The sequence below is a fragment of the Nerophis lumbriciformis genome, linkage group LG36 (genome assembly GCF_033978685.3).
Source record: "Nerophis lumbriciformis linkage group LG36, RoL_Nlum_v2.1, whole genome shotgun sequence".
Taxonomy (NCBI): Eukaryota; Metazoa; Chordata; class Actinopteri; order Syngnathiformes; family Syngnathidae; genus Nerophis; species Nerophis lumbriciformis.
In genome coordinates, this window is record NC_084583.2 from 25,215,001 (window position 1) to 25,240,838 (window position 25,838).

General features: G+C 42.0%; 1 protein-coding gene across 1 annotated transcript in view; it reads right to left on the reverse strand.

Annotated features, from left to right (window-relative positions):
- Positions 1-25,838, reverse strand: part of col23a1b (collagen type XXIII alpha 1 chain b) — a 467,238-nt gene that overhangs the window by 159,874 nt on the left and 281,526 nt on the right. Inside the window, 1 exon segment of the mRNA XM_072912513.1 lies at positions 2,712-2,776. Coding sequence (XP_072768614.1) covers positions 2,712-2,776 — 65 coding nt within the window.

Genomic DNA, 25,838 nt, shown 5'->3' on the forward strand with positions numbered 1-25,838 from the left:
CCTTGCCCTTATGTGGGCTTTGTACCGAGGATGTCGTTGTGGCTTGTGCAGCCCTTTCAGACACTTGTGATTTAGGGCTATATAAATAAAGATTGATTGATTGATTGATTGACTAATTATGTGGTGTGTTAAACTTGGGAAGCCACCATTTGGGCACAGATGCATCTTACAGACTATAATTGATAGCTGTGGTCTTGCACAAATAATAAATGAACCTACGCATCGCAACGGTAATACGATAGATCTAGTGCTGGTCAGGGGTGTCACCACCTCCAAAGTTATGGTACTCCCGTATACTAAAGTAATGTCCGATCATTACCTTATAAAATTCGAAGTTCTGACTCATTGTCAACAAACTAATAATAATAATAACTGCTATAGCAGCCGCAACATTAATGCTGCCACAAAGATGACTCTTGCTGACCTACTGCCGTCGGTAATGGCACCATTCCCAAATTATGTCGGCTCTATTGATAACCTCACTAACAACTTTGACAATGCCCTGCGCAAAACCATTGATAGTATAGCACCGCTAAAACAAAAAAGGGCCCCTAAAAGGCGCACCCTGTGGTTTACAGAAGAAACCAGAGCTCATAAATTATCATGTAGAAAGTTGGAACGCAAATGGCGCGCGACCAAGCTTGAGGTTTTCCATCAAGCATGGAGTGATAGTTTAATATCGTATAAACGCATGCTTACCTTAGCTAAAGCTAAATATTACTCAAATCTCATCCGCCTCAACAAAAACGACCCTAAATTTTTGTTTAGTACAGTAGCATCGCTAACCCAACAAGGGACTCCTCCCAATAGCTCCACCCACTCGGCAGATGACTTTATGAATTTCTTCAATAAGAAAATTGAAGTCATTAGAAAGGAGATTAAAGACAACGCATTCCAGCTACAACTACTTCTTTTCTTTTCTCCTCTGCTCCCCTCTTCCTTGTGGAGGGGGGGGGGGGGGGGGCACAGGTACGGTGGCCATGGATGAAGTGCTGGCTGTCCAGAGTCGGGACCCGGGGTGGACCGCTCGCCTGTGCATCGGCTGGGAACATCTCTGCGCTGCTGACCCGTCTCCGCTCGGGATGGTGTCCTGCTGGCCCCACTATGGACTGGACTCTTACTATTATGTTGGATCCACTATGGACTGGACTCTCACAATATCATGTCAGACCCACTCGACATCCATTGCTTTCGGTCTCCCCTAGAGGGGGGGGGGGTTACCCACATATGCGGTCCTCTCCAAGGTTTCTCATAGTCATTCACATTGACGTCCCACTGGGGTGAGTTTTTCCTTGCCCTTATGTGGGCTTTGTACCGAGGATGTCGTTGTGGCTTGTGCAGCCCTTTCAGACACTTGTGATTTAGGGCTATATAAATAAAGATTGATTGATTGATTGATTGACTAATTATGTGGTGTGTTAAACTTGGGAAGCCACCATTTGGGCACAGATGCATCTTACAGACTATAATTGATAGCTGTGGTCTTGCACAAATAATAAATGAACCTACGCATCGCAACGGTAATACGATAGATCTAGTGCTGGTCAGGGGTGTCACCACCTCCAAAGTTATGGTACTCCCGTATACTAAAGTAATGTCCGATCATTACCTTATAAAATTCGAAGTTCTGACTCATTGTCAACAAACTAATAATAATAATAACTGCTATAGCAGCCGCAACATTAATGCTGCCACAAAGATGACTCTTGCTGACCTACTGCCGTCGGTAATGGCACCATTCCCAAATTATGTCGGCTCTATTGATAACCTAACTAACAACTTTGACAATGCCCTGCGCAAAACCATTGATAGTATAGCACCGCTAAAACAAAAAAGGGCCCCTAAAAGGCGCACCCTGTGGTTTACAGAAGAAACCAGAGCTCATAAATTATCATGTAGAAAGTTGGAACGCAAATGGCGCGCGACCAAGCTTGAGGTTTTCCATCAAGCATGGAGTGATAGTTTAATATCGTATAAACGCATGCTTACCTTAGCTAAAGCTAAATATTACTCAAATCTCATCCGCCTCAACAAAAACGACCCTAAATTTTTGTTTAGTACAGTAGCATCGCTAACCCAACAAGGGACTCCTCCCAATAGCTCCACCCACTCGGCAGATGACTTTATGAATTTCTTCAATAAGAAAATTGAAGTCATTAGAAAGGAGATTAAAGACAACGCATTCCAGCTACAACTACTTCTTTTCTTTTCTCCTCTGCTCCCCTCTTCCTTGTGGAGGGGGGGGGGGGGGGGGACACAGGTCTGGTGGCCATGGATGAAGTGCTGGCTGTCCAGAGTCGGGACCCGAGGATGTCGTTGTGGCTTGTGCAGCCCTTTGAGACACTTGTGATTTAGGGCTATATAAATAAACATTGATTGATTGATTGATTACAAACTGCAGTAGTAAGGGACCTAAAAAGGAGATTCACCCCTCTGCAAAAAGGAATCAGGGTTTATCGCTGCAAACCAGATGGATGTGAGTGTACCGAACCGCTCGGTAGAAGCTAAAGCGACACCATAATGGAGGGGGCAGCGGTGTTGGCACGCATTAGCCTCATCACGACTGCAGCTGCACGCGCTCAGTGAGCTACTCCGACATCTGGACAAGGTTAGCGCCACCACATGTTAACGCCAGGAGATGGGCGGGCTGAAGCCTTCCAGTCACCAAGAGCGAAGACAAGGAAGAACGCACCACAGACAAGTAACCCAACAGGTGGTGGGATTCACTTACCCGGTTCCCCTCTTCTTCCCATCCTTCCACGCTTTCCGGGAGGCCCTGCGAAAACACAGACGGAGCAATAAATTCCCCAAATCAAGCACAGTGGATGCAGGAGTAGAGAACAAGCGAGTCTCCCTGCAGGAAGTCTGGCGTCGACCACGTAGAGCCCACCGCACGTTTTGTGTCATCCGTGGACGGATGAGCGGCGCTGACGTAGGCGTAAGATATGAAAACACAAGTGAAAACATGCCCCCCTGTTCAGAACCAGATGGAAACTAGACCTACAGGTGTGCTGTCTTTGGCTTAGCTCGGTTGTATTAGAGCACAGGTGTCAAACTCAAGGCCCGGGGGGGCCAAATCTGGGCCGCCACGTTATTTTATGTGGCCCGTGAAAGCCTGGAAATAATATGCGTTAATACAAACCCCGTTTCCATATGAGTTGGGAAATTGTGTTAGATGTAAATATAAACGGAATACAAAGATTTGCAAATCATTGTCAAGCCATATTCAGTTGAATATGCTACAAAGACAACATATTTGATGTTCAAACTCATAAACATTTTTTTTTTTTTGCAAATAATCATTAACTTTAGAATTTGATGGCAGCAACACGTGACAAAGAAGTTGGGAAAGGTGGCAATAAATACTGATAAAGTTGAGGAATGCTCATCAAACACTTATTTGGAACATCCCACAGGTGTGCAGGCAAATTGGGAACAGGTGGGTGCCATGATTGGGTATAAAAGTAGATTCCATGAAATGATCAGTCATTCACAAACAAGGATGGGGCGAGGGTCACCACTTTGTCAACAAATGCGTGAGCAAATTGTTGAACAGTTTAAGAAAAACCTTTCTCAACCAGCTATTGGAAGGATTTTAAAGATTTCACCATCCACGGTCCGTAATATCATCAAAGGGTTCAGAGAATCTGGAGAAATCACTGCACGTAAGCAGCTAAGCCCGTGACCTTCGATCCCTCAGGCTGTACTGCATCAACAAGCGACATCAGTGTGTAAAGGATATCACCACATGGGCTCAGGAACACTTCAGAAACCCACTGTCAGTAACTACAGTTGGTCGCTACATCTGTAAGTGCAAGTTAAAACTCTTCTATGCAAGGCGAAAACCGTTTATCAACAACACCCAGAACCGCCGTCGGCTTCGCTGGGCCCGAGATCATCTAAGATGGACTGATACAAAGTGGAAAAGTGTTCTGTGGTCTGACGAGTCCACATTTCAAATAGTTTTTGGAAACTGTGGACATCGTGTCCTCTGGACCAAAGAGGAAAAGAACCTTCCGGATTGTTCTAGGGTGAAAGTGTAAAAGGCAGCATGTGTAATGGTATGGGGGTGTATTAGTGCCCAAGACATGGGTAACTTACACATCTGTGAAGGCACCATTAATGCTGAAAGGTACATACAGGTTTTGGAGCAACATATGTTGCCATCCAAGCAACGTTACCATGGACGCCCCTGCTTATTTCAGCAAGACAATGCCAAGCCACGTGTTACATCAACGTGGCTTCATATTAAAAGAGTGCAGGTACTAGACTGGCCTGCATGTAGTCCAGACCTGTCTCCCATTGAAAATGTGTGGCGCATTATGAAGCCTAAAATAGCACAACGGAGACCCCCGGACTGTTGAACAACTTAAGCTGTACATCAAGCAAGAATGGGAAAGAATTCCACCTGAGAAGCCTTAAAAATGTGTCTCCTCAGTTCCCAAACGTTTACTGAGTGTTGTTAAAAGGAAAGGCCATGTAACCTACTCAGTGGCCTAGTGGTTAGAGTGTCCGCCCTGAGATGGGTAGGTTGTGAGTTCAAACCCCAGCCGAGTCATACCAAAGACTATAAAAATGGGAGCCATTACCTCCCTGCTTGGCACTCAGCATCAAGGGTTGGAATTTGGGGTTAAATCACCAAAAATGATTCCCTGGGCGCGGCACCGCTGCTGCCCACTGCTCCCCTCACCTCCCAGGGGGTGATCAAGGGGATGGGTCAAATGCAGAGGACAAATTTCACCACACCTAGTGTGTGTGTGTGACAATCATTTAACTTTAACTTTAACACAGTGGTGAACATGCCCTTTCCCAACTACTTTGTCACGTGTTGCTGGCATCAAATTCTAAAGTTAATGATTATTTGCAAAAAAAAAAAATGTTTATGAGTTTGAACATCAAATATGTTGTCTTTGTAGCATATTCAACTGAATATGGGTTGAAAATGATTTGCAAATCATTGTATTCCGTTTATATTTACATCTAACACAATTTCCCAACTCATATGGAAACGGGGTTTGTAGAATATATTTGTATTATTCATATATTATATATATATAATATATTATATATATTATATTATTCATTATTATTCTTGTCTATTGTGAGCGAACTGTGGTGCTGGATTTCCCCTAGGGATCAATAAAGTAAAAAAAAAAAAAAAAAAAAAAATATATATATATATGTATAAATAAAAATAAAAAATAAAATAAAAAATAAAAAAAATAAAGTACTTTCTATTCTATTCTATTCTATTGTAAATTGTCCGTAAACCTGATAAAGACAAGCAGGAAAACCCTACAAAATGTGATTGGAAGAGTCGGTGCACATCCTTGCATGACAATGCTAGAAATAGGCTGGCCTGGTATAAACAAACCCTAATAGGCCGCCGGTGAATCATGCACGTGTTCACACAAATAATGAAGCCGTGTGTTTTCTGATACTGCTGGTGTTTATGTGTGTGATTGCAACAAGCTTGTGTTTGCAGCGCTGGTATTAGTCCAAGCTGCAATGGGAATTTCAAAACAGCACTTAGTCAATCAATAGCAGCTTTAAAATATCTGGTGAAAACTTACTTTAACTTGTAACGAGAAGAACAGCGTCTTTAGGATTGGAACATTGGTGGACCAGCCAGGACCATAATGCTATGTTGTGTGCAGAGCTTGTACAAAAATAATGACAGCATTTATATCAGGGAGAAGACTCCGGGTCCCACTATGCAAATCTAACCGCCTTAAATAATCATTTGTCCCAGCCTCCATTAAGCTGACCAACAATGTGCAATAGAATTTTAACACATAGGTTAGCACTTTTTTAGCACACAGCACTTTAGCACATAGCACTTTAGAACTAAGCACTTTAGCACACAGCACTTGATCCATGAGCTCTAGTGCAATGCACATTGGTACTTTATCTTTATCTCCATACTGTAGATTTTATGCCTACATCAAAGTGTCTATCAAGCTCCATGTTCTGATGTTTAAATGTTAGTTGTATGGTTGTGGTTGTGTCTGTGCTTGTGTTTTTGTTCTGTTGTTTTTGGGTATGTTAAGAAAGCAATGATGCACTGTGCCCAAGACAAATTTCCCCGCGGGGACAATAAAGTTGAACCTTGAACCTTGAAGACATGGTTTACAGCAGTGTTGTTCAACCTTTTCTGAGTCAAGGCACATTTGTTTCATTGAAAAAAAATCACCAGCAGAAAACATAAAAAAATGAAGCTGATATTGACAATAAAAAGTTGTTGTCACAATTGTTGGATATGAATTCAAAGCATAACCAAGCATGCATCACTATAGCTCTTGTCTCAAAGTAGGTGTACTGTCACCACCTGTCACATCACGCCGTGACTTATTTTGAAGTTTTTGGTGTTTTCCTGTGTGATGTGTTTTACTTCTTGTCATGTGCTCCTATTTTTTGTGGCTTTTCCTCTTTTGTTGGTATTTTCCTGTTGCAGTTTCATGTCTTCCTAGAGCGCTATTCCTCACACCTGCTTTGTTTTAGCAATCAAGGCTATTTAAGTTGTGCGGACGCTACCCTTCTTTGTCATGCCATGTACGGATGTACTTTGTGGACGCCTTCTGCTCCACACACAGTACCATACCATACCATACCAACTTTATTAGGGCCCGCATGGCCCATTGCAAAAGGACTCCCGAAGGGAGTCCTTATGCAATGGGACATAAGGACCTATTGAATTTGTAAGGTTTTATTAGGGCCCACATGGCCCATTGCAAAAGGACTCCCGAAGGGAGTCCTTATACAATGGGACATAAGGACCTATTGAATTTGTAAGGTTTTATTCTTTATTCTTTATTCTTCCGCCGCCACATTAAACTGTAATTTGACCCACTTAACATGCTTCAAAACTCACCATATTTGACGCACACATCAGGACCTGCGAAAATTGCCTTTAAAAAAAAAAAACGAACCACAAAACTCAAAATTGCGCTCTAGCGCCCCCTAGGAAGAAAAAAAAACTAGACTGCCTGTAACTCCCACTAGGAAGGTCGGAGAGACATGAAACAAAAACCTCTATGTAGGTCTGACTTAGACCTACATTTCATAATAGTTCATTCTTGGGCTAAAATCAACAGGAAGTTGGCAATTCCCCCTTCAAGACAAAAAAGTACTAAAAACAGTCACTTTTGCCTCTTTGAGCTGTGATTTGACCCCTTTAACATGCTTCAAAACTCACCAAACTGAACGCACACATCAGGACTGGCAAAAATTGCGATCTAATCAAAAAACCTAACCCCAAATCTCAAAATTGTGCTCTAGCGCAATTTTCTTATAAAACGCAGAAAAAACTGCTCCTCGGATGAAAAAACTGACAAAACTGCCTGTAACTCTCTCCGTAGGTCTCACTTAGACCTACATTTCATAAATTGACAACCCCCAGCAAAAATCAACAGGAAGTTTGCTATTCCCCCTTCAAAACAAAATCTTTGTAAAAACCGGTCACCTATCTCAAAAACTATCTCCTCTGAGCGCGTTTGTCGTTTCGGCTTCAAACTAACACAGGAGAGAGATTAAACCCTTGTGTATAAAATAACAGAACAGCGTTTTAATACTTGCTCCGGTTTTGATTTTATGACCCTTCAAAGACCCGCTGCGCTGATGCTGCTGCGCTGCTGTTTTTTAAGATGGCTGCTTAAAAGCAGGAAGCACCAGCGTGCCTACACAATGCAGACAAGGTAGGTACACTAGACAAAAGTATTGGGACACTTATGACTACCACCGGACAAAAGTATTGGGACACTTAGGCCGAAAACTGGACAAAAGTATTGGGACACTTAGGCCGAAAACTGGACAAAAGTATTGGGACACTTGGGACTACAACTTGACAAAAGTATAGGGACACTTAGGACTACAACTTGCCAAAAGTTTTGGGACACTTGGGACTAAAACTGGACAAAAGTATTGGGACACTTAGGCCGAAAACTGGACAAAAGTATTGGGACACTTGGGACTACAACTTGACAAAAGTATTGGGACACTTAGGACTACAACTTGCCAAAAGTATTGGGACACTTGGGACTAAAACTGGACAAAAGTATTGGGACACTTAGGACTAGCACCTGCCAAATACGCGGGCCCGACCAACGCTGCTTGCAGCTTTAATTTATAAAGCCCTTTAAAGACAAGCACAGTTGAAAAACAAAGGGCTGTACACCACAAAGAAATGGAGGCAAAGGACAAACTAAAAAATAACATTTAAAACAGAAATAAAAATGCACATTTAAAAAGCAAATATAAATTACCCTAAGAACAGTTTGTTAGATAAAAACAGTTTAAAAGTTAAAAACAGTTCAAAAAGTTAAAAGCTAAAAATGGTTCAAAGTCTCATGCTGGGTTAAAAGCCAGTGAATAAAAATGGGTTTTAAGAAGGGTCTTAAAAATAGCCAAAGAAGGGGCCTGTCTCACATGGAGAGGGAGATCGTTCCAGAGTTTGGCACCCGCAACAGAGAAAGCTCTGTCCCCTCTGAGCTTGCGCTTTGTTTTGGGTACCTCCAGGATCAGCTGATGGGGGCATAGAGATGGAGCAGCTCAGCTCACAGTAAGTCTTTGCTGTCGTCCAGCATTCCGTTTTTTATGAGTCAGAGGTGGTTAAAAATGAATTTGTCAAAATCAAAAGATGGTTTGATGTAAATAGATTGTCCTTGAATGCTAGTAAAACGACATTTATGATTTTTTGCAGTAGTAGGAAAAGTGTGGAAGGCTCATTATATGTCGAAGGAGTTGAGATTCAAAGAACACAAGAGATGAAGTTTTCGGGTGTTATCACTGATCATTATCATTGATTGATAACATATTGTATTGAAGTGTGTGCTAGTGCCTTGGCTTTTTTTGTACTGTTCCCAGTTGTTGATCTCAAACACAACAATGAGACTTAAGAGAAAGGGAAGTTTGGGCGGTCACTCCTGGGCTTTTGTTACCTGGAAGCACTTTGTTTGCAGTAAATGTCACAGGAGCGTAATCAGGGCGAGCTGTGAGAAGCAGATAGAGCTGATGTAGCCGAGGCACAGCAGCATTGCTACTATAAATTAGGACTCGAGTATCTTTGTTTTTAGACACACTTTACCACCAGTAATCAGGTGTTGATGGAGAAATTGCTTCCAAACCCGCTAAGGTCAATCGTATTTGTCAGCAAGCAAATTGAATATACATTACTGGTGTGTGTGTGTGTGTGTGTGTGTGTGTGTGTGTGTGTGTGTGTGTGTGTGTGGTCCCGCACATAAAGACAAATAAAGATCTGGGCACAGATCCATGTGTTTCCTCTTTCACACACACACACACACACACACACACACACACACACACACACACACACACACACACACACACACACACACACACACACACACACACACACACACACACACACATTCTTGTATTGTTACCTTCTTGAGACCTCCGAAAAATGCCTACCTCTTTAGGACCACCCTTTCTAGATATATAAAGATTTATATTTACAAACCCCATTTCCATATGAGTTGGGAAATTGTGTTAGATGTAAATATAAACGGAATACAATGATTTGCAAATCCTTTTCAACCCATATTCAATTGAATATGCTACAAAGACAACATATTTGATGTTCAAACTCTTAAACTTTATTTTTTTTTGCAAATAATAATTAACTTAGAATTTCATGGCTGCAACACGTGCCAAAGTAGTTGGGAAAGGGCATGTTCACCACTGTGTTACATGGCCTTTCCTTTTAACAACACTCAGTAAACGTTTGGGAACTGAGGAGACACATTTTTGAAGCTTCTCAGGTGGAATTCTTTCCCATTCTTGCTTGATGTACAGCTTAAGTTGTTCAACAGTCCGGGGGTCTCCGTTGTGCTATTTTAGGCTTCATAATGCGCCACACATTTTCAGTGGGAGACAGGTCTGGACTACAGGCAGGCCAGTCTAGTACCCGCACTCTTTTACTATGAAGCCACGTTGATGTAACACGTGGCTTGGCATTGTCTTGCTGAAATAAGCAGGGGCGTCCATGGTAACGTTGCTTGGATGGCAACATATGTTGCTCCAAAACCTGTATGTACCTTTCAGCATTAATGGCGCCTTCACAGATGTGTAAGTTACCCATGTCTTGGGCACTAATACACCCCCATACCATCACACATGCTGGCTTTTACACTTTGTGCCTATAACAATCCGGATGGTTCTTTTCCTCTTTGGTGCGGAGGACACGACGTCCACAGTTTCCAAAAACAATTTGAAATGTGGACTCGTCAGACCACAGAACACTTTTCCACTTTGTATCAGTCCATCTTAGATGAGCTCAGGCCCAGCGAAGCCGACGGCATTTCTGGGTGTTGTTGATAAACGGTTTTCGCCTTGAATAGGAGAGTTTTAACTTGCACTTACAGATGTAGCGACCAACTGTAGTTACTGACAGTGGTTTTCTGAAGTGTTCCTGAGCCCATGTGGTGATATCCTTTACACACTGATGTCGCTTGTTAATGCAGTACAGCCTGAGGGATCAAAGGTCACGGGCTTAGCTGCTTACGTGCAGTGATTTCTCCAGATTCTCTGAACCCTTTGATGATATTACGGACCGTAGATGGTGAAATCCCTAAATTCCTTGCAATAGCTGGTTGAGAAAGGTTTTTCTTAAACTGTTCAACAATTTGCTCACGCATTTGTTGACAAAGTGGTGACCCTCGCCCCATCCTTGTTTGTGAATGACTGAGCATTTCATGGAATCTACTTTTATACCCAATCATGGCACCCACCTGTTCCCAATTAGCCTGCACACCTGTGGGATGTTCCAAATAAGTGTTTGATGAGCATTCCTCAACTTTATCAGTATTTATTGCCACCTTTCACAACTTCTTTGTCACGTGTTGCTGGCATCAAATTCTAAAGTTAATGATTATTTGCAAAAAAATAAAGTTTATGAGTTTGAACATCAAATATGTTGTCTTTGTAGCATATTCAACTGAATATGGCTTGAAAAGGATTTGCAAATCATTGTATTCCATTTATATTTACATTTAACACAATTTCCCAACTCATATGGAAATGGGGTTTCTACAACATTGATAATATATACTTACTATGTAAATATCAAAAAAGTAAGCTTTTAGTTCATTTTTATATTTTGTTTGTAATTGGTTTTTAATCTTCATTATTTACTTCAAGTTATTACAGTATGTCTCTATATACATATATTTTTATTTAATTTGGACCAAAGGGGGCGCATTTCAATTTCTTACACACTTGTTATTACATATGTTGGCCAGAAGGGGGGGCACTTCACATTTTTACACACACTTGTTATTTCATATATTGACCAGAGGCCGACACACAGTCAATCTGAAAAATCCCTCCTTTTTGGGACCACCCTAATTTGGATAGATTTCACCACCAGGGGTGCAAATGAGATCTCAATTTTTCGTTTTTTTGTAATGTGCGTAAGGCCGATGACAAAGGAGTCATGGACCACAGATGGCCCCTGTGCCGCACTATGGGAAACCCAGCTGTAACTGTTAATGGCCACTATATTCTTACAAACCCCGTTTCCATATGAGTTGGTAAATTGTGTTAGATGTAAATATAAACGGAATACAATGATTTGCAAATCCTTTTCAACCCATATTCAGTTGAATATGCTACAAAGACAACATATTTGATGTGCAAACTCATAAACATTTTTTTGTGTGCAAATAATCATTAACTTTAGAATTTGATGCCAGAGGTCAAAGGTGGCAACAAATACTGATAAAGTTGAGGAATGCTCATCAAACACTTATTTGGAACATCCCACAGGTGTGCAGGCTAATTGGGAACAGGTGGGTGCCATGATTGGGTATAAAAACAGCTTCCCAAAAAATGCTCAGTCTTTCACAAGAAAGGATGGGGCGAGGTACACCCCTTTGTCCACAACTGCGTGAGCAAATAGTCGAACAGTTTAAGAACAACGTTTCTCAAAGTGCAATTGCAAGAAATGTAGGGATTTCAACATCTACGCTCCATAATATCATCAAAAGGTTCAGAGAATGTGGAGAAATCACTCCACGTAAGCGGCATGGCCGGAAACCAACATTGAATGACCGTGACCTTCCATCCCTCAGACGGCACTGTATCAAAAACCGACATCAATCTCTAAAGGATATCACCACATGGGCTCAGGAACACTTCAGAAAACCACTGTCACTAAATACAGTTGGTCGCTACATCTGTAAGTGCAAGTTAAAACTCTACTATGCAAAGCGAAAACCATTTATCAACAACACCCAGAAACGCCGCCGGCTTCTCTGGGCCCGAGATCATCTAAGATGGACTCATGCAAAGTGGAAAAGTGTTCTGTGGTCTGACGAGTCCACATTTCAAATTGTTTTTGGAAATATTCGACATCGTGTCATCCGGACCAAAGGGGAAGCGAACCATCCAGACTGTTATCGACGCAAAGTTGAAAAGGCAGCATGTGTGATGGTATGGGGGCGCATTAGTGCCCAAGGCATGGGTAACTTACACATCTGTGAAGGCACCATTAATGCTGAAAGGTACATACAGGTTTTGGAACAACATATGCTGCCATCTAAGCGCCGTCTTTTTCATGGACGCCCCTGCTTATTTCAGCAAGACAATGCCAAGCCACATTCAGCACGTGTTACAACAGCGTGGCTTCGTAAAAAAAAGAGTGCGGGTACTTTCCTGTCCCGCCTGCAGTCCAGACCTGTCTCCCATTGAAAATGTGTGGCGCATTATGAAGCGGAAAATACGACAGCGGAGACCCCGGACTGTTGAACGACTGAAGCTCTACATAAAACAAGAATGGGAAAGAATTCCACTTTCAAAGCTTCAACAATTAGTTTCCTCAGTTCCCAATCGTTTATTGAGTGTTGTTGAAAGAAAAGGCCATGTAACACAGTGGTGAACATGCCCTTTCCCAACTACTTTGGCACGTGTTGCAGCCATGAAATTCTAAGTCAAGTTTATGAGTTTGAACATCAAATATGTTGTCTTTGTAGTGCATATAATTGAATATGGGTTGAAAATGATTTGCAAATCATTGTATTCCGTTTATATTTACATCTAACACAATTTCCCAACTCATATGGAAACGGGGTTTGTAGAAGTTTGGGACCACCGGTGTTGCAATAATGTCCAGGATGCCTGAAAGGTGTGAAATCTAGTCCTCTAAGAGAATAAATACGAGGGTTAACACGCCTAACAGCGCCCGCAGAGCAGACACTATAACAACAATGGGGTCACCTGAAGGAGCACCGCTAAAGACTGCGTGTGCGCTCTGTTAATTCGTACGTGGGAAAAGCCAACATATGTGAGGGGTGTTTAGCTGCAATGTAATCATTTATCAAGGGGAATGGGAGAAAAAAAGTTCTATAATTTGTTTAATCCTAAAATGTGTTTCTACTTTGGTGCTCTGGAAGATGTTAAAGCAAAACAAGAACAAGGCACCAAGGGGGGGGGGGGCACGGGGGTCCTCTATAAAGTCCATTAATCTCCATAACTAACTTCAGCATCTGTGCTGATGTGAGGACCATGCCTGAGGAAACACTCTCTCCTCCAGGCCAGTCCGATCCATCCAGACGTCATCACGGTGCCGCTATTAGCCTTGCTCTGCTCTACATCGCCTTTTCTGTCACACCCCAAGCTGACATGACACTGAGCGTGTGGTCAAGGTGAGAGTCAGCAATAGCTTTTTTTCCTCACTGCTGTGATATCGGAAACATGTTCAATTATGACAAACTACAGCATGTTGTATACAAACCCCGTTTCCATATGAGTTGGGAAATTGTGTTAGATGTAAATATAAACGGAATACAATGATTTGCAAATCATTTTCAAGCCATATTCAGTTGAATATGCTACAAAGACAACATATTTGATGTTCAAACTCATAAACTTTATTTTTTTTTTTTGCAAATAATAATGAACTTAGAACTTCATGGCTGCAACACGTGCCAAAGTAGTTGGGAAAGGGCATGTTCACCACTGTGTTACCGTATTTTCCGCACTATTAGCCGCACCTAAAAACCACAAATTTACTCAAAAGCTGACAGTGCAGTTTATAAGCCGGTGCGCTTTATATATGGATTAATATTAAGATTCATTTTCATAAAGTTTCGGTCTCGCAACTACGGTAAACAGCCGCCATCTTTTTTCCCCGTAGAAGAGGAAGTGCTTCTTCTTCTACGCAAGCAACCGCCAAGGTAAGCACCCGCCCCCATAGAACAGGAAGCGCTTCTTCTTCTACTGTAAGCAACCACCCGCCCCCGTACAAGAAGAAGAAGAAGCGCGCGGATATTACGTTTCATTTCCTTTGTGTGTTTACATCTGTAAAGACCACAAAATGGCTCCTACTAAGCGACAGGTTTCCGGTTCATGAAAAGACGCAATCTCTCCATCCGCACACGGACTACTATTTCACAGCAACTGCCTAAAGACTTTCAAGAAAAGCTGGCTACTTTCCGTGCATATTGTAAAAACAAGATAGCTGAAAAAAAGATCCGGCCAGAGAACATTATCAACATGGACGAGGTTCCACTGACTTTTGATATTCCTGTGAACCGCACTGTGGATACAACGGGAGCACGTACGGTGAATATTCGCACCACAGGGAATGAGAAGTCATCCTTCACTGTGGTTCTAGCTTGCCATGCTAATGGCCAGAAACTTCCACCCATGGTGATATTCAAAAGGAAGACCTTGCCAAAAGAGACCTTTCCAGCCGGCGTCATCATAAAAGCTAACTCGAAGGGATGGATGGATGAAGAAAAGATGAGCGAGTGGTTAAGGTAAGTTTACGCGAAGAGGCCGGGTGGCTTTTTTCACGCAGCTCCGTCCATGTTGATATACGACTCCATGCGCGCCCACATCACGCTGGTTTTTAATATATTATTAAAGTTTGACTGACCTATCTGACTGTTTTTTTGACATTCCTTTAGCGCAGTTAGATGCGGCTTACAACACCGGGCGGCTTATAGGTGGACAAAGTTTTGAAATATGCCGTTCATTGAAGGCGCGGCTTTTAACCCAGGGCGCCTTATGGTGCGGAAAATACGGTAATAATTATCTTAGAATTTCATGGCTGCAACACGTGCCAAAGTAGTTGGGAAAGGGCATGTTCACCACTGTGTTACATGGCCTTTCCCTTTTAACAACACTCAGTAAACGTTTGGGAACTGAGGAGACACATTTTTGAAGCTTCTCAGGTGGAATTCTTTCCCATTCTTGCTTGATGTACAGCTTAAGTTGTTCAACAGTCCGGGGGTCTCCGTTGTGCTATTTTAGGCTTCAAAATGCGCCACACATTTTCAATGGGAGACAGGTCTGGACTACAGGCAGGCCAGTCTAGTACCCGCACTCTTTTACTATGAAGCCACGTTGATGTAACACATGGCTTGGCATTGTCTTGCTGAAATAAGCAGGGGCGTCCATGGCAACGTTGCTTGGATGGCAACATATGTTGCTCCAAAACCTGTATGTACCTTTCAGCATTAATGGTGCCTTCACAGATGTGTAAGTTACCCATGTCTTGGGCACTAATACACCCCCATACCATCACAGATACCGGCTTTTCAACTTTGCGCCTATAACAATCCGGATGGTTCTTTTCCTCTTTGGTCCGAAGGACACGACGTCCACAGTTTCCAAAACCAATTTGAAATGTGGACTCGTCAGACCACAGAACACTTTTCCACTTTGTATCAGTCCATCTTAGATGAGCTCAGGCCCAGCGAAGCCGACGGCATTTCTGGGTGTTGTTGATAAACGGTTTTCGCCTTGCATAGGAGAGTTTTAACTTGCACTTACAGATGTAGCGACCAACTGTAGTTACTGACAGTGGGTTTTTTAAGTGTTCCTGAGCCCATGTGGTGATATCCTTTATACACTGATGTCGCTTGTTGATGCAGTACAGCCTGAGGGATGGAAGGTCACGGGCTTAGCTGCTTACGTGCAGTGATTTCTCCAGATTATCTGAACCCTTTGATGATATTACGGACTGTAGATGGTGAAATCCCTTAATTCCTTGCAATAGCTGGTTGAGAAAGGTTTTTCTTAAACTGTTCAACAATTTGCTCACGCATTTGTTGACAAAGTGGTGACCCTCGCCCCATCCTTGTTTGTGAAAGCATTTCATGGATCTACTTTTATACCCAATCATGGCACCCACCTGTTCCCAATTAGCCTGCACACCTGTGGGATGTTCCAAATAAGTGTTTGATGAGCATTCCTCAACTTTATCAGTATTTATTGCCACCTTTCACAACTTCTTTGTCACGTGTTGCTGCCATCAAATTCTAAAGTTAATGATTATTTGCAAAAAAAATAAAAAAAAGTTTATGAGTTTGAACATCAAATATGTTGTCTTTGTAGCATATTCAACTGAATATGGGTTGAAAATGATTTGCAAATCATTGTATTCCGTTTATATTTACATCTAACACAATTTCCCAACTCTTATGGAAACAGGGTTTGTAAATCACAAGTTTGGACCCCAAAACGTCAATGCAAGGATCTGGCCATGTGTTTAGAGTAGTCCACGTTCCTCTTTACAACAGTAGCACTAGGAATTTGCTGCAAAACTGTTTGTCTCCCAAGTTTGAACTGAACTCGGGGGGCCGGTATGGCGTCATGACTTGGCCCCCATGCTCTATGGCCCAAATATTTTCCCCACAGTGTGACAAAACCCCCAAGCAGAGTATGTGGAAGGTTCCCAGAGTCAATGTTACTGTAACTCACACTCACTAACGCAACACTTCAGTGCCTTGGATGGATATGAAACACTAAGAAGTTGAATCATCAGTTTTTTAATACATGAACCGCACTTTGAAAATAATCGTTTTTTTTTTCCTCGTTAAAAACTCTGTGGGCATGAATAAGTCAGATGAAAGCGAACAACGATTATTTCTGCTTGTCATGACGGGCAATAGCTGTCAACACATTGGGACGCTGTTTTGTATGTCGGACTGAGAAATGGCCACACAGAATGATGGGTGTGGATGACCACAATGTATACCACTGGGCAAGAGTACACCGTAAATTAGGGCTCTCCAACTATCAGCTACCGTATTTTCCGCACTATAAGGCGCACCTAAAAACCACAAATTTTCTCAAAAGCTGACAGTGCGGCTTATAACCCGGTGCGCTTTATATATGGATTAATATTAAGATTCATTTTATAAAGTTTCGGTCTCGCAACTACGGTAAACAGCCGCCATCTTTTTTCCCCGTAGAAGAGGAAGTGCTTCTTCTTCTATGCAAGCAACCGCCAAGGTAAGCACCCGCCCCCATAGAACAGGAAGCGCTTCTTCTTCTACTGTAAGCAACCACCCGCCCGCGTAGAAGAAGAAAAAGCGCGCGGATATTACCGTACGTTTCATTTCCTTTGTGTGTTTACATCTGCAAAGACCACAAAATGGCTCCTACTAAGCGACAGGGATCCGGTTCATGAAAAGACGCAATCTCTCCATCCGCACACGGACTACTATTTCACAGCAACTGCCTAAAGACTTTCAAGAAAAGCTGGCTACTTTCCGTGCATATTGTAAAAACAAGATAGCTGAAAAAAAGATCCGGCCAGAGAACATTATCAACATGGACGAGGTTCCACTGACTTTTGATATTCCTGTGAACCGCACTGTGGATACAACGGGAGCACGTACGGTGAATATTCGCACCACAGGGAATGAGAAGTCATCCTTCACTGTGGTTCTAGCTTGCCATGCTAACTTCCACCCATGGTGATATTCAAAAGGAAGACCTTGCCAAAAGAGACCTTTCCAGCCGGCGTCATCATAAAAGCTAACTCGAAGGGATGGATGGATGAAGAAAAGATGAGCGAGTGGTTAAGGTAAGTTTACGCGAAGAGGCCGGGTGGCTTTTTTCACGCAGCTCCGTCCATGTTGATATACGACTCCGTGCGCGCCCACATCACGCTGGTTTTTAATATATTATTAAAGTTTGACTGACCTATCTGAATGTTTTTTTGACATTCCTTTAGCGCAGTTAGATGCGGCTTATAACACGGGGCGGCTTATAGGTGGACAAAGTTTTGAAATATGCCGTTCATTGAAGGCGCGGCTTATAACCCAGGGCGCCTTATGGTGCGGAAAATACGGTACTTTGACAAAAAGAAAGGAGAGGTAAATTGTTTTATTTATCGGCAACATTTTTTTTATTTTTTTACAAAGCACATGTTAACTCACGCAGTTCAGTCATTGTTTTTATGCTATTTTGTTGTAGTTCGTCTTTAAATATAGGCACACTGTCTAAATTGAACAATGTCGAATTACCGTATTTTTCGGACTGTGAGGCGCACTTGAAGGGGAACTGTCAAGTCTTGATCTTGTGAGTTTGCTTTTCCGGGATGCAACGGAAAGTTGGCACGGGCGAGACGGGAATGAAGGTACATGATTTATTTATTAACTATAAATACAAAAAAAAGGATCAAACAAAAGGCGCGCACAGTGGCGGAGAATAAACTATGAACAATTAAACAAAACTTGCAAACTATGGCTTGAATAAAGAAAACTTACTTGGCATGGACAAAAAAGGAGCAGCGTGAACATGGACATGAAAAAATGGACAGAGCATAAATGTGGTGTGAGGATCGTCAGGACGAACAACAGAAAATGAATGAACTTAAATACTATGGACATGATTAGTGAAAGCAGGTGCGTGACTCAAAATGTGAAACAGGTGCGTGACGTGACAGGTGAAAACTAATGGTTGCTATGGTGACAAACAAGAGTGCACAATGAGTCCAGACGTGGAACAGGTGAAACTAATGGGGTAATCATGGAAACAAGACAAGGGAGTGAAAAGACAGAAACTAAAGAGTCCTATAACTAAACAAAACATGACTTAAAACAAAACATGATTACACAGACATGACAGGAACATTATCACCAGACCTATGTAAGCGTCAATATATACCTTGATGTTGCAGAAAAAAGACCATATATTTTTTTAACCGATTTCCGAACTCTAAATGGGTGAATTTTGGCGAATTAAACGCCTTTCTATTATTCGCTCTCGGTAAGCAATCCGCCATTTTCTCACTTTCGTCGGTGTGTTGTCGGAGGGTGTAACAACACCAACAGGGACGGATTCAAGTTGCACCAGTGGCCCAAAGATGCGAAAGTGGCAAGAAATTGGACGAAATTTGTTCAAAATACGAGGCTGTGGGGAAAGCCGACGAAATGGTCAGTCGTTTGTTCCGCACACTTTACCCACGAAAGCTATGCTACGACAGAGATGGCAAGAATGTGTGGATATCCTGCGACACTCAAAGCAGATGCATTTCCAACCATAAAGTCAAAGAAATCTGCCGCCAGACCCCCATTGAATCTGCCGGATTGTGTGAGCAATTCAGGGACAAAGGGCCTCGCTAGCACGGCAAGCGATGGCGGCAGTTTGTTCCCGCAGACGAGCGAGCTAAACCCCCTATCGACCCTAGCTTCCCTGGCCTGCTGACATCAACTCCAAAACTGGACAGATCAGCTTTCAGGAAAAGAGAGCGGATGAGGGTATGTCTACAGAATATATTAATTGATGAAAACTTTATTCGTTACTCGCGGTTTTGCGTAAATTATTATACATAAACTGTGTTTACCAATAATTTAGCTTAAAAACATTTATTTTTTTCAATCATTCAGTATTTTGTGTCTATTTAGGTATGGTTAACGTGAGTGCTGAAATCGTGGAAAAATATATGTTCTTAGCGCGCCTGAAATGGGCTGTCTGCACTCTCAAAGTGCATGTTGTTGCCAAATGTATTTCATATGCTGTAAACCTAGTTCATAGTTGTTAGTAATTATCTTATCAGACAGTGTTAAGCCGCTGAAATCCGAGTCTGAATCCGAGCTAATGTCGCTATAGCTTGCTGTTTGTTTGTGTTGGCATCACTATGTGACGTCACAGGAAAATGGACGGGCGTATATAACGATGGTTAAAATCAGGCACTTTGAAGCTTTTTTTTTAGGGATATTGCGTGATGGGTAAAATTTTGAAAAAAACTTCGAAAAATAAAATAAGCCACTGGGAACTGATTTGTAATGGTTTTAACCCTTCTGAAATTGTGATAATGTTCCCCTTTAAAATCCTTTCATTTTCTCAAAACTCGTCAGTGCGCCTTAACTTATGACCCGGTGTGCCTAATGTACGGAATCATTTTGGTTGTGCTTACCGACCTCGAAGCTATTTTATTTGGTACACGGTGAAATGATAAGTGTGACCAGTAGATGGCAGTCACACATAAGAGATACGTGTAGACTGCAATATGACTCAAGTTAACAACACCAAAATGTTATATGTTCCATTGAAAATATAGAACTTTACACTCAGCGCTCAAAAATCCATCAAAATGTTTTAGTACGACTTTAGTAAGCTATGAAGCCACACCGCTTGATGGATTGTACTGTGCTTCAACATAGGAGTATTATTATGGGGTGTGTATAAAGTAAGACATATTATCTGGCGTTTTGTTCCGCAATATTATGCAAAATCAACTTTTCTTTCCTTCTGGTACCAGCTGATCTGTATTTGGGATCTGCATAAGTACTGAAAAATTGCGCGCATCCGCTTTTGTAGTCCGTGCCGACACAGTAGTCGATACGCTTCTTCTTTTTCCTCTATCTTCTTATGTGACATTCATCCTCCGCTGTTGCCATTTCTAATATAAAGTAGTGTAAAGTTCTTACTTATATCTGTCAGTAAACTCGCCATGAAAGCGCTAAAACATACCGGTGTAGTGAGTTTACATTATTCACCCAAGGAACTTTAGCTATTAGAGAGTTCCGGTCGGTTGTTTCCGGATGAGGAGATGCTGTTCCGTTATTGATTGAAGTAATCTTTTGACACTTCTTCCACTCCCGTCCTTGCACGCTACACCGCTACAGCAAAGATGACGGGGAGAAGACGCTGTCGAAGGTGAGCCACGTAAATAAGACCGCCCACAAAACGGTGCATACGGAAGCGACTGTCAGAAAGCGACTTGAAGATGATGTGTAAAACATCATCTATGCAACATTTTGACCAAAGAACCACCATTGCATGTTATGTAGACCACAAGAAAGTCTATTACATTCAGAAAAAAAATAAAAATAATATGACAAAATATAAAACATTGACCGTCCATCGGCAGTGGGTCTTATAATCTGGTGCACCTTATATATGACAAAATATCAAAAATAGACCGTCCATCGGCAGTGGGTTTTATAATCTGGTGCACCTTATTTATGACGAAATATCAAAAATAGACCGTCCATCGGCAGTGGGTCTTAAAATCTGGTGCACCTTATATAGGACAAAATATCAAAAATAGACCGTCCATCGGCAGTGCGCCTTATAATCTGGTGCACCCTATATATGACAAAATATCAAAAATAGACCGTCCATCGGCAGTGGGTTTTATAATCTGGTGCACCTTATTTATGACGAAATATCAAAAATAGACCGTCCATCGGCAGTGGGTCTTATAATCTGGTGCACTTTATATATGACAAAATATAAAAAATAGACCGTCCATCGGCAGTGCGCTTTATAATCTGGTGCACCCTATATATGACAAAATATCAAAAATAGACCGTCCATCGGCAGTGGGTTTTATAATCTGGTGCACTTTATTTATGACGAAATATCAAAAATAGACCGTCCATCGGCAGTGGGTTTTATAATCTGGTGCACCTTATATATGACAAAATATCAAAAATAGACTGGGTCTTATAATCTGGTGCACTTTATATATGACAAAATATCAAAAATAGACCGTCCATCGGCAGTGCGCCTTATAATCTGGTGCACTTTATATATGACAAAATATCAAAAATAGACCGTTCATCGGCAGTGGGTCTTATAATCTGGTGCACCTTATATATGACAAAATATCAAAAATAGACCGTCCATCGGCAGTGGGTCTTATAATCTGGTGCACTTTATATATGACAAAATATCAAAAATAGGCCGTCCATCGGCAGTGGGTTTTATAATCTGGTGCACCTTATATATGACAAAATATAAAAAATAGACCGTTCATCGGCAGTGCGCCTTATAGTCTGGTGCACCCTATATATGACGAAATATCAAAAATAGACCGTCCATCGGCAGTGGGTTTTATAATCTGGTGCACCTTATATATGACAAAATATAAAAAATAGACCGTTCATCGGCAGTGCGCCTTATAGTCTGGTGCACCCTATATATGACGAAATATCAAAAATAGACCGTCCATCGGCAGTGGGTTTTATAATCTGGTGCACTTTGGGGTTTTTTGGACGGTTTTTCACGGGACACATTTCTGGCATTGTTGTTGTTCTTTGGAGGTGGGAGGGGCCTATCCCCAGGTGCATGTCTTTGGGGTTAGGAGGAGCCTATCCCCAGGTGCATGTCTTTGGAGGTGGGAGGAGCCTATCCCCAGGTGCATGTCTTTGGAGGTGGGAGGAAGCCGGAGTACCTGGAGGGAACCCACGCAGTCACGGGGAGAACATGCAAACTCCACACAGAAAGATCCCGAGCCCGGGATTGAACTCACGACTACTCTGGACCTTCATATTGTGAGGCACATGGTCCGGAAAATACGGTACATAAAAACATCGGATTCGACAAAAAAATCCGAATTGAACATCCCACCCTGCAGTGTGAGCGTAGCCTGTGTACGAAAGTACTACTTTGCAGATGGTGTCCCTATCACTACAACGTATTTGCTTCCCCACTGTCATTTCACATCCGACCTCTTTCAAATGTCTCTCCAGACAGGTATTTGCAGCCTTGCTATTTGTACCGTCACCCGTCAAATCATTGCGACGGCCTGTTTTAAACACGACCGTGTGTTTATTTCAAAGACATTCCCCCCCCCACCCTACAGGATATCGTTTTATCGTGCTTGGACATTGGATGCCATCACTGGCTGCTGGTCACAGACACCACGGTACCAAATCAAGGACAGTCAAAAGCACTTGCAATGCGATCAGAAGCGGTTTCTGCGGCAGGTGCAGGATTGACCTGGAGTCAAGTTTAAGGGAGAGAGTGAGGGCGGTTGGCTTCCATATTTTGGTCCAATCTCGGAGCCAGAGCATGGCTGGGATGGCTCTAGAGACGCCTTGGACACGCTTAGACTGATCCAACTACATGAGAACAGCAATGTTTTACGTCACCGTTGATTAATATTAACGTCCCTGCGATTTATAGCGCCGGTTTTAGAATTCCCAGACAGCTGCAGATATGTCTGATAGCCTCTCTGTGCACTAATCAAAGCCCAGCTGCGAGTGAGTGACAAGAGGTATTTGCCATTCGCCCCTCGTTGACCAGTCGCCCCTCTTTACGGGCTTTCATGTAGCGGTGACCTGGCGTAGAGAAACAACGCGCAGCTGCAGAGGGAGCGATGCAGCAAGCCGTCATTGAGCTCATTTCACTCCACACGTGCTCATCTGGCGCCTCAGCCCACTTCTGTCTGCTCCTTACAAATTGACTATTTGATTGAACGGAATTTAGTCTTTACACTGCAAGCCTGCTGAACCCGCTCCCTTGCCAAAGTACTGAAAACAAAACCTTTTCGGGCTAATCGGTGATTAAAAAAACAAAACCCTGGAGGAACACTGACCCTGTCCCCAGCTGGGCCCAAAAACAGTTTGGAGCCACTCGAGCATGCAGTCCCAAGAAGAGCTCCAGTTTTCCGTTCTTGTCTGCCAGAACCACAGTAAGACGAGCAGGCTGGTTCTTGGCGTGCAGAAGTACTAGGTCAATGGTTATTAAGGGCATACAGTGCAGTTGTACCTCGGTTATTGGAGGCCAGAGCTGGGCAAGTATTTTGACTCAGGGGCCACATTGAGAGAGAAAAAATGTGTCTGGGGGGGGCATACTTGCCAACCTCCCCGATTTTCTCGGGAGACTCCCGAATTTCAGTGCTCCTCCCGAAAATCTCCCGGGGCAACCATTCTCCCGAATTTCCACCCAGACAACAATATTGGGGGCGTGCCTAAAAAGGAGACTATTATATATGTCTCCGTTATCCATAGGTTTATCTATAACCAGAGGTGGGTAGAGTAGCCAGAAATTGTACTCAAGTAAGAGTACTGTTACTTTAGAGATTTATTACTCAAGTAAAAGTAAGGAGTAGTCACCCAAATATTTACTTGAGTAAAAGTAAAAAGTATGTTGTGAAAAAACTACTCAAGTACTGAGTAACTGATGAGTAACATACACACACATATCATATATATATATATATATATATATATATATATATATATATATATATATATATATATATACACACACACACACACATATACATATATATATATATATATATATATATATATATATATATACACACACACACACACACACATACATATATATATATATATATATATACATACATTGATATATACAGTATATAATTTATATTTATTTATTTTGCCGCTTTTGTTTACATGTTAAAGGTGTTTTAATGAATATACATGCATGTTTAACACATATAGATTCCTTTCTTTCATGAAGACAAGAATATAAGTTGGTGTATTACCTGATTCTGATGACTTGCATTGATTGTAATCAGACAGTAGTGATGATAACGTCCACGTTTTCAAATGCAGGAGAAAAAAAGCTCCTCCTTTCTGTCTAATACCACATGAAAGTGGTTGGTTTTTGGCATCTTATTTGTCCAGCTTCCATATTCGTTTTTATACACTTTACAAGAAATACATTGGCGGCAAACTCCGTAGCTTGCTAGCTTGTTTGCGCTGGCTTTCGGAGACTCTTATTTTGAAAGCGCAGGCGCGATGGAGCGGCACTTTTATTGTGAAGACAGGAACTGTGCAGTCAGTCTTTAGGCTTTTGACGGGATGTATGGTTGAAATAAAAAAAATATCTTTTTTCCTTCACACTTTTGATTGATTGATTGAAACTTTTATTAGTAGATTGCACAGTACAGTACATATTCCGTACAATTGACCACTAAATGGCAACACCCGAATACGTTTTTCAACTTGTTTAAGTCAGGTCATGTGACCCCTGGCTCTGTTTGATTGGTCCAACGTCACCAGTGACTGCATCTGATTGGTGGAACGGAGTGAACGTCACCAGTGACTGTATTTGTTGAAACGCAGGCACTATGAAGGTCTGTCTGACAGACCAAAACAAACAAAGCGTGCATTAACAGATGGATAAAAATTAGTAGCGAGTAGCGAGCTGAATGTAGATAAAAGTAGCGTTTCTTCTCTATAAATATACTCAAGTAAAAGTATGTTGCATTAAAACTACTCTTAGAAGTACAATTTATCCCAAAAGTTACTCAAGTAGATGTAACGGAGTAAATGTAGCGCGTTACTACCCACCTTTGTCTATAAGCCATAAAGTAGGCAGGCACGGAGCTATTTCTCAGCGTGTGTTTATTCCAGCCGGCACGTTAATACACTGACACACAACATCCGGACTCCCATCATGCATTGCTTCAAAACTACGGCAAGTAGTAATGTCCAAAAACATAACAGAGACGAAGCAGAAGAGCGAAGAAGAGACATGGCGACGACGAGTAAGAAGAAGAAGTACGCTTGCAAGTTCCAAAATGATTGGGGAAAAAAATATTTCAGTTCATCCAGGACAGTTCGAAGGGGAAGGAGTTTGCCGCCTGAACATTTTGTAGAACAGACTCTTCCATTGAACACAGTGGCCGAACGGATATACTCATTTACTCATTCATGAACGGATTATTATATATATATATATATATATATATATATATATATATATATATATATATATATATTAGGCAGGCCCGGCCCTAACCAATCTGGCGCCCTAGGCAAGATTTTAGGTGGCGCCCCCCCACATCGGCAGTGAAGTGTATATAC